The 14,461-nt window shown below is 41.6% G+C and overlaps 1 protein-coding gene across 2 annotated transcripts in view; it reads left to right on the forward strand.

Annotated features, from left to right (window-relative positions):
* Positions 1-14,461, forward strand: part of LOC115430189 (pleckstrin homology domain-containing family A member 5-like) — a 107,599-nt gene that overhangs the window by 76,291 nt on the left and 16,847 nt on the right. Inside the window, exons 14-20 of one of the 2 annotated variants that reach the window (XM_030150099.1) lie at positions 966-1,049; positions 3,437-3,556; positions 5,412-5,465; positions 6,948-7,028; positions 11,175-11,237; positions 11,320-11,400; positions 12,273-12,425. In XM_030150099.1, coding sequence (XP_030005959.1) covers positions 966-1,049; positions 3,437-3,556; positions 5,412-5,465; positions 6,948-7,028; positions 11,175-11,237; positions 11,320-11,400; positions 12,273-12,425 — 636 coding nt within the window. The remainder of the gene's footprint in view (positions 1-965; positions 1,050-3,436; positions 3,557-5,411; positions 5,466-6,947; positions 7,029-11,174; positions 11,238-11,319; positions 11,401-12,272; positions 12,426-14,461) is intronic. The other variant, XM_030150100.1, reaches the window with a different exon arrangement.

The raw sequence follows: 14,461 nt of genomic DNA on the forward strand, positions 1-14,461 counted from the left end.
TTCTCCAACATTGATTCACCAGTAAAACCCATGGAGTTGGATCAATGCCAGTGGATGGACACACTGGGTTTATGTTCAGTTAATGACAGATTGGACTGAAAAAGACACTGTTTATTCAGTTTGGTCTGTTTTGATAGAATAACCATCAACTTTAATCTGAGCTTAATGAACATCTACATGATCAACAAATGATGGAAAATATTTGATTTTAACTGAAAACATGCTAAATACAGAGGATAATATGGTAATAAATGGGGATAAATCAATTCATTAAGGTTGAATAGAGACAAAAGTTCATTTGGGAACAGTTACAAATGTAGCACTGGGTCTTTGTGGGTTCAAGGTTTAGTAGAACCATTCCTTTCCTTTATTGTAACAGTGGTGCCATCTGGTGGCTTTGTATGTTACTACAAACTGACGTTTACATAATGTACATTGTGGAGGTCATTTGGGGTTATTACTGAAGTGAGACTATCGTCAGACTGTAAAGTTACTCCATCACAGATAATAATACTGATCCACATTAACCCAAGTGGTCCCAGGTGGTCCCTCCATGCCTTTAGTTATGGATTTGTTCTAATTGGTTATATATTTCAGATTCTATGATGCTTCAGTGGTTCATATTCCCAAATAAACTATAAATTTAATAACTGAACAGTTTCCATATGATGAACCTTAGACCTTTGGGGGTCAATATGCTGCTATGGTAACTAGAATCACTTGTGTTGGTGTAATTCCAAATGACTGAGTCCAATAGTTGTGTTTGCTAACAGAGTCAGCTGAATGGTTCCTATTGTTACCTTTAATTTGACTTGTTTTCATCATTTAATGATTCTGTTTGTTGGAGCTAATGCACTGCAGATTGTGTGTATTTGACCCTAACCCTGAATCTGACCCTGACCCTGACCCTAACCCTGACCCTAATGCAGACCCTGCCCCTAATCCATCCCATCTGTTCCCTACAGTATGGATACCCTCCGGACCGCCGCTCCGTGGCCATTGGCGTCCCCTCCCAGACCATCACACCACAGTCACTGCAAGGCAAGACGGTGAGTCGGCTATGCCCCGCCCACTTTACCAGGACGTTGAATGGATTGAGTCAAAACACTTAAAACACAACAGAGTGTTTATACTAATGAACTCCAGGCTCCACCTTCAACAGCACAAACACACGCCCCTTTTCCACTTGTGTTGTGGAATATTCCCCCTTTATTCCTGAACGTTGTCTGTGTAAATGAAATGGTGGATCATGTGGTTCAACCTTTGTTCCACCTCTGGAACTCCTCTGGAGGTAGAACAGAGCCCTGATAAAGATGGAACCAGGATTCAGGAACACTATGGCAGCGTTTCCAACCTTTATGAGCCACAACACCTAGTTTACATAAGAAAAAGGCACACCACCAAACAAACATGTCACAGAAAGTAGATTTATTCAAATATACTGCAAGTCTAATCGGGGACCCAGGAACCTGAGAGGGGTGCCCAACCCGATCCACGGGTCCTGCGCATAACCTAATGATCTGTGCATCATTAGTGGGGGGGCTTTATCAACAGAAAGCACCACATCAGGACGGGTTCACTGTCACTTTTTTCACTTTGTAAAGGGAAACAGGACACTGTTGGTGTACAGTGGCTCATTGGTGCGAACAGTCGTATGTATCTGTGTAACTCCGCCCACTTACACCTACCAGGTGACACTGGAGAGTCTTCCATGACACACCTGATGGTTTCTCACAGTGATTGGAATCACTGTGCTGTGTTAAAGGAACACCTCTGGTTCCAACCAAGGTGGGACGTTCTGATGACGGACTTTGTCCTGTGTGTGCGACCTCCTCGCCGGGGGGGTTTAAAAATGAGCGTGGGTGGAGTACAGTAAACAAAACGTATCAATACCACCAGACAGATGTGGAACTGGGGACACGCCCACATCCACCAGCTGTTGGCACCTGGGGCGTAGGACTGTATCCATGAGAACATCTGTGAAACAGTGACAGACAGAGGTTACCAACGCCACTATGATCAGAGTATTTCAGATGCACTAGTTCTACATCCCACTATCCACTGTGGCTCCGCCCCTTTGATTGGTGAAGGCAGGGCCACTGTGTAAAAGTCTCCATCCCTTTAGTTGGTGAGGGCAGGTCCACTGTGTAAAAGTCCACCTGTCTCACCTGTCCTTCCTCTGTCTTTTTCTGTGGAAATCAGACAATGGAGGAAAAAAGGTGGAATCACCATCTGACCTTTGACCTGGATCTGTGGAAAAGTGTCTTCTGTCACGTGTCTCATCCTGCTCTGTTTTTTTCCCAGAAGCATCTTTTTTCCACTTGAATCTGCAGGAACAAAGTCATTATTACGTCCACCATGGAGGTTCTGTTTTCATCTGGGTTTGTCTGTTTGTTTGTTTGTTTGTTAGCAAGATAACTCAAAAAGTTATGGATGGATTTGGATGAAATTTTCAGGAAATGTTGATACCGGCACAAGGAACAAGTGATTACATTTTGGTGGTGATGGGGGCGTGGGGGTGATCTGCCTTGGAGGAGGTCTGCGCTCTCCGAGTGATTTTCTAGTTGACAATGTAATCGTCACTATATGAAGGCACACAAACACACACACACACACACACACACACAGACATACAGGTTTTCTGCATGAATTGGTCACAGGGTTATGGGTTGGTAACCATAACTCTGTGGACAGCAGAGGATGACCAGCCAGGCCCACTCCAACTGATCCTTAAAGACTGACCCTTAGAGACTGTGTGTTCGATAAAGACGTCAAATATTCCGAGTGTCCCATAGGTGTGTTTGATAAAGACATCAAATAGTATGAGTGTCCTATAGCTGTGTTCGATAAAGATGTATTATTAGAAGTGTTTGTGCGTTTTTCGGTCACAAACATTGGCTTTGTCTGTACTTCTGCCTTAGATGCAGATCAGAGCTCATTTTAAACCAGTTCATGCAGAAAACAGACCTTTCAAAGGGTTCACATCCCTGTCCAGAAATATGTCCATAAATCTGTCCAAACAGTGAAGTGAAAGCCGTCTGGAGTGAGGGCTGATGTTTCTGATCTACCAACACTGACATCAGTGTCTCTGTGCTTTGATAAGGACACAGGGTTTTTTGTTTCTGTGGTTGAGTTGTTGTGAGAGCAACACCGTTGAGGACGTGTCCAGCGCTCACCAGGAGAAGCCTAGCCTGGTGTGTGTCCTTCCTGTCCTGTGTCTTGTGTCCTGTGCTGGTTTCAGTGTCTCCTGTCAGTCTGGTCCACCTGTGCTTTGTGGACCTTTGCTCCTGCTCTGCTCTCTGCTCTGAGACCGTGGTGTTTCCAGAGTGGGGACTGGGTTCAAAGTCACTACGTCATGTATTCTGTGAATCAGCCACAGTTGTCGATGTTGTCACGGCGGCAGCTCCTCTTCTTTCCTGTGTGTTGCTCTGTGCAGCCGGAGGAGTTGACCCTGCTGCTCATCAAACTCCGCCGGCAGCAGGCGGAGCTCACCAGCCTGAGGGAGCACACGGTAGCTCAGCTCATGGCCCTGGGTTTGGAGGGGCCCAACGCCAAGGTCAGCACCCACCTATAAGCACTGTGTGTGTGTGTGTGTGTGTGTGTGTGTGTGTGTGTCCACGTGCATGTGCAGGTGACGCTGGGGCCACGTTTCTCCAAATGAAACTGGTTGTGATGTGTTCTGTCAAACAGGGACTCAAATGCTGTCAAGTATTACAGATATTTTCTGTGGAATTTGTACAGATTGAGGGTGATTAGAAGGTACAGTATTTTTATTATGACCACATACACTGGGATATTTTCCCATAAAACCAAACACATCAAATGCACTTTCATTTTGGAGAATTATTTAGAGTGGATTTACAACGATGAGGATCACTGTGGTGACTCCTGGGCTTCTGTTTGTACTTGTGTGCATTTTTGCATGGGGACATCATTACAGGGACATTATTATGGGGACATTATTACAGGGACATTATTATGGAGACATTATTACAGGGACATTATTACAGGGACATTATTACGGGGACATTATTATGGAGACATTATTACAGGGACATTATTACAGGGACATTACTATGGGGACATTATTACGGGGACATTATTACAGGGACATTATTATGGAGACATTATTACGGGGACATTATTATGAGGATATTATTACAGGGACATAATTATGGGGACATTATTACAGGGACATTATGGGGACATTACAGGGACATTATTACATGGACATTATTACGGGGACAATATTATGGGGACTTGATTATGGGGACATGATTATGGGAACATTATTATGGGGACATTATTACAGGGACATTATGGGGACATTATTACATGGACGTTATGGGGACATTATTATGGGGACATTATTTCGGGGACATTATTATGGGGACATGATTATGGGGACATTATTCTGAGGACATTTTTCTGGGGACATGCATGTTGTCTTATGGTCGGTGGGTGGGTACGAGCCACAGATGCATGGATGTATCGCAACAGATGAATTGAAAAGTGTGATGTTGTTGTGGATCCCAGACCCCAGAGTCTGTCCTGCATCATCAGTGTTTATTTGCCCCCCCCCAACTGTCCCCGCATGATCTTTTATTTTCTGTTCATTGACCTGGTCATTACTAAAGACATATATTGCTTCTCTCCTCTTTGGAAATTAAATCCTGTTGTATTTGACATAGATCAGGTATGAAGGGTCTCTGGTACCAGTCAGTGATCCGATCTGATCTGATCTGATCTGGTTTGATCTGATCTAATGTGATCTGGTCTGATCTGGTCTGGTGATGAATGGTTTTCTGGTTTCAGATAAAGTATTTGCTTCCTCATATGAACCATGTCTCAGAGAAATCCTGTCTCTACAAATGCAACAAAACTACAAATATACTTCATTTTATTGTTTTCATCCAGTGTCAGTAGTTATGGTACGTGGACATTAGTACTGCAGTAGTTATGATTTGTTAGGGGTTAGGGTTATAATTAGAGGTTAGGGTTAGGGTAGTCTAGAACCAAACATCACTCCATCCAGTATTTGACCTCAGTTCCTACAGGTGTGGGACTGAGGTCCAGTTATGGAGGGACCACAGTGTCTTGAATTTAAGGAAAATTCATATAAATGTTATGTTTGTGTCATTAGTAGTTACTGTATAACCATCTAAAAATGGTATCAAATACATTTTTAATCACTAATTAATTAGTTCATCAGTTTACCAGGTCAGTGTGAGTGGGTCACTCATGCTGGTTTCCATGGCGACCAGGCCGTTGCAGGAACAGTCTGTGCTCTGTGTTTCTACTTCTGTCTGTCCTACTGAGCTGTTCTTTTTGTCCTCCCCCCCTCCTCCTTCTATCCATTCTCCTCTCCTTTTCCTACTTGTTTTCTGCCTTGTTCTTGGACTTTCCTGCAGACTGATGTTCTTACCCATCACCTCCAGAGGAACCTTATTTACCTGGACAGCCAGGTGAGGACATTGGAGCCCAACCCTCTCTGTTTCTGCTTCCCTCTAAATACCACAGCTGATTACACTTATGGAGCACACACAAACATGAGTGCAACACGACACAAGCCTGCAGAAGTTATTTCAACTCCAGCATATGTAACGTGTCATGAATCTACTGATTCAGATCAGACCAATGTTGGAGTTCATTAGTAGGGCTGGGTATCATGGCCAATTTCCATAATCGATTTAATTTTGATTCATAAGGTTCTGAATTGATTAATCACGATTCGATTCGATTCGATCCAATATCGATTCGATTCAGTATTAATTGATTGATTCAGATTAATTTAGTGATATCAAAGTACAATTTTGAGTTGTAACCTGATTATTTGACTACCGCAGTCATGCAACACATCAATACTGGGATCAGTATTGATATTAGAAAGGAAATAAATATGACATTTCAGCAGGAAGTAGCTGAATCTGCTCTGAAATAAACATTCTCATGTTTCTACAGTGGCTCAGAACGGACTTCTTTGTCATCTTTATTCTGTTTTATGGCTGGTGGCTTCTACTCACTGGAGGGGGTTGTGCTCCGTGATTGGTGGTCGGAGCGGGGGGGTGTGTGGACGCTCCGTGATTGGAGGGGTGGAGGTTTAGTGTAGCGTAGTGGTCAGACATTGTCGCTTTACTATTCATCCAAGTTATTATTCCAAGAACGATCAGCTTCTGCGACTCACCTCGGAGAACCTCCGGGCGGCCAGTTCCTTCACACTGCAGGTTCGAGTTTGAGTTGAGGCTGGGAGAGGTTTTCCCCACCCTTCCTCTGTGCCAGAGCCGTCGCGAGCGAGACCTCAGGTGTTTCACAAGACGGAGCTGGCCACGCTTCCACGTACTCCCGGTCCTGCTCTGAGAAATCGATCTCATCCACTTTTAATCGATTACGCAAAATTAAAACAAAATCGATCTCAGACCGATTAAATCGATTTTTTTACCCAGCCCTATTCATTAGTAGGAAAATAACTGTACAAGCATGAAACACTGACCCTTAAAGACCCTAACATCCACCTTTAACCCTTAAAGACCCAAACGTCCACCTTTAACCCTTAAAGACCCAAACGTCCACCTTTAACCCTTAAGGCATAGACATACCAACCTGATGTTCGGTCAGTCTGGTGAGGTCGGTGACATTAGTCTGGTTGGTGTGTTCTGTGCGATCGTCCATCATTAACGCCGTCTTCAGTCTTTTCGGCCGATTCAACGCGTGTAATCGTCCACTACCCGTCGTTCATGCCTACCGTTCCTACTGTGGAAGGTTCGGGCTCCTCAGAGAACGTACTCCAACCATCTACTGCTCAGTATGTTCAAGTGGGAACTCCCCCCTTCTGTCTCCTGTTCAGTGTGATGATGTGGGTCCCATTCCAGGTTTCCAAATCCTCCAGTAAATCCATGCTGCGGTATTTTTACATCAGTGTGTCCTCTTTCTATTTCACACTCTGCTAGACGAAGGAGAATGAACCTCTAATCTTCATGATTCACACTATGATTGAGAACTCTGCACCGAGGCCACAACTCTACCAGCAAGTAAGGTCTTTGGCCGGCTTTGGCTTGAGTCATACTTTACAACCTCAACTATCCATAGATACTACATTAGTTCATTCTATCGACTGGGATTACCTTCAAATTTCAGCTGTAACTGTCGTAGTCCAGTAATCTGTAAATGGAACTCAAGCCAGATCTTGGCCCTGTGAGCCCTGTGGTTGTTTCTCCACGTCTCCTCCTCCATCTCCAACCTCCATTCACTGCTCTGGTTTAGTCCGACAGCCATTGTTTTCCTTCAGCAAAACGTCCCCGACATCGTCATTGCATTATGTCTAATGTATGAGAAGCAGAATTTGGTTCCATCTCATGTCACGTCCTCGTCCCCTCTTTGATATCGCACCAGGTGACCTACAGCGAGCATGGCAGAAGGGTCACCACTACAGACCGGAAGGACACAACTGACCTCACACTGTCTCTCATACCTGTCATATTCACTAGCCTCTTTTCCATTGACCCTCAAATTGTGTAACTATAACTTGCGCATAGAAATTTGACTAATGGAAAAACGATGATTTCGGCAAAATTCGTTTTTTGATAAGTTTTTGTTCTTGCAAGAGGTGTTTTTTCTATGGAAGTAAATCTGTCTCATCAGATTTTGAATTATAAAAGCCACTGAATTTCTGGCACTGAATTTTTTTTTTTTTGCACTGAAATTAAGTATCTGAAATTTTTTTCTCTGAATTCAACTGTGTTTATAAATTTAGAATAAAAAAAATTCAGATGCAAAAAATTTAGAAGTGAAAAATTCAGATGCAAAACATTCAGATGCAAAAAAATTCAGAAGCAAAATATTCAGAAGCAAAAAATTCAGAAGCAAAAAATTCAGAAGCAAAAATTCAGAAGCAAAAAATTCAGATGCAAAAAATTCAGCAGCAAAATATTCAGAAGCAAAAAATTCAGATGCAAAAATTTCAGCAGCAAAATATTCAGAAACAAAAAATTCAGATGCAAAAATTCAGAAGCAAAAAATTCAGGGGCAAAAAATTCAGATCACACCTTCGCGCTGACCGTCTTCCTGCTTCGGCGTCACATGACCAACCTAATGTAACTCAACTGGCTGGCTGTCGGTTCGACTTAAGATAGAATTGATTGCTTATCCATATGTGACCAAAATTTTTTGTGTCTCAATATTTTGCATCTGAATTTTTTCCTTCTGAATTTTTTGCTTCTGATTTTTTTTAATTCTAAATTTATAAACATAGTTAAATTGAGAGACAAAAAATTCCTATACTTAATTTCAGTGCAAAAAAAAAATCAGATACTTAATTTCAGTGCAAAAAAAAAAAAGTGCTAGAAATCCAGTGGCTTTTATAATTCAAAATCTGATGAGACTGATTTACTTCCACATTTTTCGTACTGAAACTGGTATGTCCCGCAAAACTGTAATGGAAAGACCTTTTAGTCCAACTAGAGTCAAACAGATCCAACCAAAACAAACAGATGTCGATGGATGTTAGAACAAGAGAAGAAGAAGAGTTGAACCCAAACATGTGTGGGTATGTGTCGACACACCAGGAAACCCAATCATGTTAGAATTTAGTAGGAGATAGAGGGGGAACAAGCATTCTAGATTCAAAACAACACAGATTTATGTTCATGTTTATGGAATGACTTCTACTGACATCACCAGAATAAAGAAACTCATCAGCACGTTTGGGATTGAATGGAAAAATCAACATTACACACTTCTGTTTGGAACACATTTATATAAATATGGGGAAAGTTTAGCTCAGATGGACGATGGAAAAGAGACTAATGATACATGTGGTCCGAATCCCGCTCTGTCCAAGTCATGTGCCGTTGTGTCCTTGGGCAAGACGCTTCACCCATCTGCCTCCAGTGTCACTCACACTGGTGTATGAATGTGTGTGAATGTTTAATGGTGGTGGGAGGGGCCGTTGCTGGCCACGCCTCCTTCAGCCTGTCCCAGGGCAGCTGCGAATACAGACGGAGTTTAACAGCAGAGTGAATGAAGAATGGATCCAATGAAAACGCTTTGAATGTGCAAAAGAGAAAAGCACCATATAAATCGAATCCATGATTCTGAAACAGTGGACAGCACTGACCCTGTTTGGATGTTTGGAACTTTTTCATATTCTGTGGTTCGGAATAGATGTCTCATGATTCTGTGTAAGGATTTGTTCAACAACATTCTTAACGACCTGACGAAAAGTTACCCATGTGGTGTTGGGATGTGAAGGGTGCATGTGCATGAACACGACTTCCAGTTGTTGTCGGAGCTACATCTAGAAGGTTACATGTGGATCTGCTGCCTCATTTAAGTGCATTCCACTTATATGATATTTCAGTAAATTGTCCATGTATGTACCAAGTCCTTTTTGGTGTGGGGTTTTAAAGTCAATCTACATGAAGTGGACAGACTACGGTAACTTTCACATGTTGGTCTGAAGTAAACCTCAGTACAGTATGGTCAGCTCATTTATATTTAAAGGAGTATATTTTAGAACCAGGCTGAAAGCCAAGAGCATAACAGACATGATCATGTGATCAATCCACAGGTGTCAAACATGCGGCCCAGGGGCCAAATCCGGCCCGCCAAAGGATCCAGTCCGGCCCTCGGGATGAATTTGCAAAATGCAAAACTTACACTAAAATATTAACAATCCTTTTAATTCAGATTCCACATTCAGAACAATTCAATCTAAAGTGGGCAGGACCAATAAAATATGATCACGACAACATAAATAATGACAACTTCAAATGTTTCTCTTTGTAAATGTAAATATTTTCATGTATTTACACTAAAACAAAGTATAATTTCGCAAAAAATGTGAATAACCTGACATGTCTTAAGAGAAGTAAGTACAATATTAACAATATTCTGCCTGTTACTCAATGTTTTGTGTGTATTTGTAGATCCACTGTGATCTGTAAGTTGTAATGTACATGTGTAAATGATAAACTGAGGCAGAATATTGTTAAAATTATACTTATTTTTTCAGTTTTTTCATGTTATTCACATCTTTTGAAAGGATTGTTTGTAGATGTAAACCTTTTCATAATGTAAATTAATGTTTTTTGCACTTACATAGAGAAAAGTTTGGAGTTGACATTATTAATATATTATTCTGTTATTATTTTACTGGTTCGGCCCACTTCAGATCAAATTTAGCTGAATCTGGCCTGTGAACTAAAAGGAGTTTGACACCCCTGGATCAATCTGTGAGATGGTTTGAGCTGAAACTTAAACATTCTGGGGACAACTGAGACCTTCGATAACTTGTTAAATAGGGTACAATATGTCCTCCATCATCAGTGAATCTGTCAGATAACAGTTTGGGGAGCTTCGATATAAAGCATTTTTCAAAAGAACCCAAATATAAATTAGCATAAGGACATTTTTTCTGCACTTAAATTATAAGCAGAGGGAAAGTGATGGTAGCAATTCTATGTAAGCGCATACCAGTGATCCCCTCTGTTCTACAATTAATGAAAGTCTGGTCTTGGTCTCATCTCAGTAACACTCTGGACCTTGTTCAGATAGTCGTGAAATTGCAACTTTATAGCTTTAATGGCATTACTTGCCTGCATATCACATTTGTATTCTCCCCTAAATTCAGTTTCCCAGGTAGAATTTCTTGTTATTGGCTGATTCAGATCAAGGTATCTTGTGATCGGATACATTTATTATGCATCTTCATCAACCTGGATGACACCTGGTACTTCTCTGAATTCTAATGTTCAGCTCCATCATTGCTCACATTCGGCTGATATATGCACATGAAATGTTCGCCCTAGTGTTCTGCCTTTCATTCCATGAGTCTGCACCTTACATGTAGGAGATTTGTTTTTCAATCTCCAGCATGTAAGGAACATAAGTAGTTAAATGAGTCCCTTTGTCCGCCTTACGTCCCTTTAATACACACAGCCTGTTATTGTAAGGAATAAGTGGCTTAGAGAAGACTTAAGGACACTCTTCAGTGATCCTGCTCTGATGATCTGGGCTGAGCAGGGTGTGCCCCACCTTCTTCCAATGTTAGTTCCCCACAACCCAAAAAACATACAAAAACAGATGAAGTGTTTACAGAAAAGGACAAAGGGACTGAATAACAGACGTGTTTCCATGCCCTCGTACTGTTGGACTCTGACTGAGCCTTGTGCTTTCAGGTAAGCCCAGACGAGTATAAAGATGGCTCCTTCATTCAGCGCACTGAGGATGTCGACGTGGATGTAAGACAAGTGGAAACCATCATGAATACACACTATGTTTTCTAGAAAAGTAAGCTGACGTGTGTGCTTTTGTGTGCATTAGACCAAGCTGAGCAGACTTTGTGAGCAGGACAAGGCAGTGAAGATGCAGGAGGAGAAGCTGCAGCAGCTCCACAGAGAGAAGGTAAAGCACCCAGTCCTATTCACATCCATCCACAACCAAAAGGTTTACTGTCTGAACCAGACTTAGACAGACTTATCCATGCATTTATCTGTAGCAGGTTAGACTACTGTAATGGCCTTCTCACTGGACTCTGTAAACGAGCTGTAAGACAGCTGCAGAACATCCAGAACGCTGCCGCTCGGGTCCTGACTAGAACCAGGAAGTACGACCATATTAGTCCTGTGCTCAGATCTGTGCACTGGCTTCCTGTGGCTCAGAGAATAGACTTTAAAACAGCTCTGCTGGTCTGTAAGTCTTCACATTTCTTAGGACTATAGATTCCAATGAAAGATTCTGAAAATTTCAGACCTCTTGCTTTTGTTGTTCAGAAGTTATAGAAGCCTGAAAATAGCCGAAAATTTCAAGTCTTAATTTTGGTCGCAATTTTAGGGTACCCCCTACCTACTTCAAATGGTCATAACTTTGGAACTACAATTAAGCCTTAAAATTTTGGATTTTCCCATCATATATAATGTTCTGTAAGTATGTAAAAATTCAGAAATATCTGAGAGGATCAGGTGGGAAATTTTCTTAAAATCTGTTGATTTAATATGGAATGACCCAGAGTTTCACATACAGTCCCAGTCCGAGAACACATTCCCCTTCAGACTGCATAGAAAATATGGACAGAATCGTCCCAGATCGCCTCCCGAATGTTCCATGTGTTCTGAGTGTGTTAATATGAGGCATTAGACTGAAACATACGTAATTATCTGTGGGCAAATGGGAATTGGCTGGTGTTGACAGAGTTCTTATGTGGGCGGGCTCATATGCATGTAGGTAGGTGTAGAATTGGCCAAATGTCAAACATCCATGTGTCTGTTTGATGGCAGCACACTCTGGAAACGGCGCTGCTGTCTGCCAGTCAGGAGCTGAGTGAACAGAGTGGTTCCAACGGCGCCACTGTGCAGAGTCTGGTCCAGCAGAGGGACGTCCTACAGAACGGCCTCCTCAGCACCTGCAGAGAACTGGCCCGAGTCAACACTGTGAGCAAAACACCTCCACACACACGTTCCTGTGGAGCACATGCATACTGTGGACATGTAGCTGTACAGCCCATTCCAGCTCAGACTGGACTGGATGAATTCAATCCGATGTGTGGTTTAGTTCCACGTCATGCACAGATTCTATGTATAGTCTGCTTTGGTTAAGTGTATTCCACTTGCGTTTTATTCAAACCAACCAATATTCTTGTATTTTCTCTCAAATATAACACAGTCTATCTTCATATCTTTAGAGCTCCAGACCTGTAACAGACCTTTTTCACAGCAGACACACAGTATCATTGGTCCCATTAAAGAGCTCCGTCTCATTTCAGTGCCTTCATTTACAGCTGCTGAATACCGGTTCACAGGAATGGCCTCTCTAGGCAACGAGATGAAGCAAAAGCATTTGAATCGCATCAACCCTCGCATAAAATAGACCACAGTTTTTGTGACTTTTACTCATGAGAAAGTGATTTATTTTTAAAGGTACAACAGTTTCTTTCATGGCTTTATCTAGTTATTCTGTTATAAATAGAAGTTTGTATTTGTATATTTCAACATGAATTCTAGATTTCAGTGCTCAGGTAGAATACATAAACTCCAGCGGCGTCTGAAATGCCATGCTACCATGCTAATCAGTGGGCTCAAGCAGCGTGAGACTTTTTAGCATCAGAATGTCAGAAACCCCAATAATAGATGGTATGCATGTGACGTCACCGCTAGCAGAAGTCACCATGGTTCCGCCCACTGAGTGGCAGAAAGAGGGAGATGAGTAGCAGCGTTGGCTTCAATACTGTCTAAAACGAAGAACAATATTTAATAAAAAATGGGGAAGAGCTGTTGTGTAATTGATTGTATGAACAGGTTTAAAAAGCAGTGGGAGCTATCGTTTTACAGACACCGAAAGACACAGAAAAGAGAAGTAGATGGATCCACAAATCCAGGAAACCAAACCTAGATCTGTGGATCCTGTTTGGTGTCAGCTAACATTAATTTATGCTGTATTTTTGGGTACAATCAGACCTTAAATGACATATTGTTTTGGTTAACATTACTCTCGTAAAGCTCTTGGTTTCGTGATCAGATCTTTCATGGTTTTTGTCTTCATTTTGTGATTGTGAACCTTGTGCTCTTACATGATTTGTAAACTAACTTAAACCGAGGCTAACCTAGTTTTTCAAATACAGGGGAACTGGAGAATAAAGCTACGACGGAGTATTAGAGCCACATAAGAAAATAAAAATGCTTGTCACTACGAGTATAAAGTCATAAAATATTGATATAAAACCCGTACTTTTATGATAATAAAGTCGAATACAAAAAGAATCACAATGTTATGAAAATAAAGTCGTAGTTATAAAAAAACCTCATAATTTAACAAAAATGTCATTTGTTTATGAGATTAAAGTTGTCATATTCTGACAATAAAGCCATAATATTACAAGAATAATGTTGTCATTTAAAAACAGGTGGAAAAATATCATAATTTCCCAGAATCCAGTGGTGCCCTGCTGGTCCACAGCAGTAGTATCTATGTTGTAAAAAGTATTTGATCTGAACTAGACTCAGTAAATCTCCTCAGTCCCAGCAGATCATGCATATATTCACTGGGGTCAGTCCACGGTCTACTGTAAATGCACTGTGGATCAGCTGGTTCTGGGCCTTAGTTCTGGACCCTGGTTGTCAGTGATGATGAAACCATGTATATTTGTTTTAGGTAAAAATAGAGATAATCCCCTACACCCTGGATGTCAGGATACGCGATTTCTGTCCACATGTCAGTGTTCGTGGACCACTTGTTCTTTGGTAGCTCGTACAGATCCATGTCCAGTCCAACTGTCCTTAATTTAATTCCATATTTCACATTTTCCCGGTCTGGCTGTGTTTACTGCTGTACTCCGTCATGTTGAGCAGGCTGGTTTTTGCCACTTAATCTAACTTAGAGGGGCGTGGCTCAGGGTGGAAGTGACGCATGTGCATACCCTCTATAGGTGACTTCATTACTGTTTCCAAGTACATATGTCATCCTATAAGTT

This window comes from Sphaeramia orbicularis, chromosome 12 (assembly GCF_902148855.1).
Source record: "Sphaeramia orbicularis chromosome 12, fSphaOr1.1, whole genome shotgun sequence".
Classification (NCBI taxonomy): Eukaryota; Metazoa; Chordata; class Actinopteri; order Kurtiformes; family Apogonidae; genus Sphaeramia; species Sphaeramia orbicularis.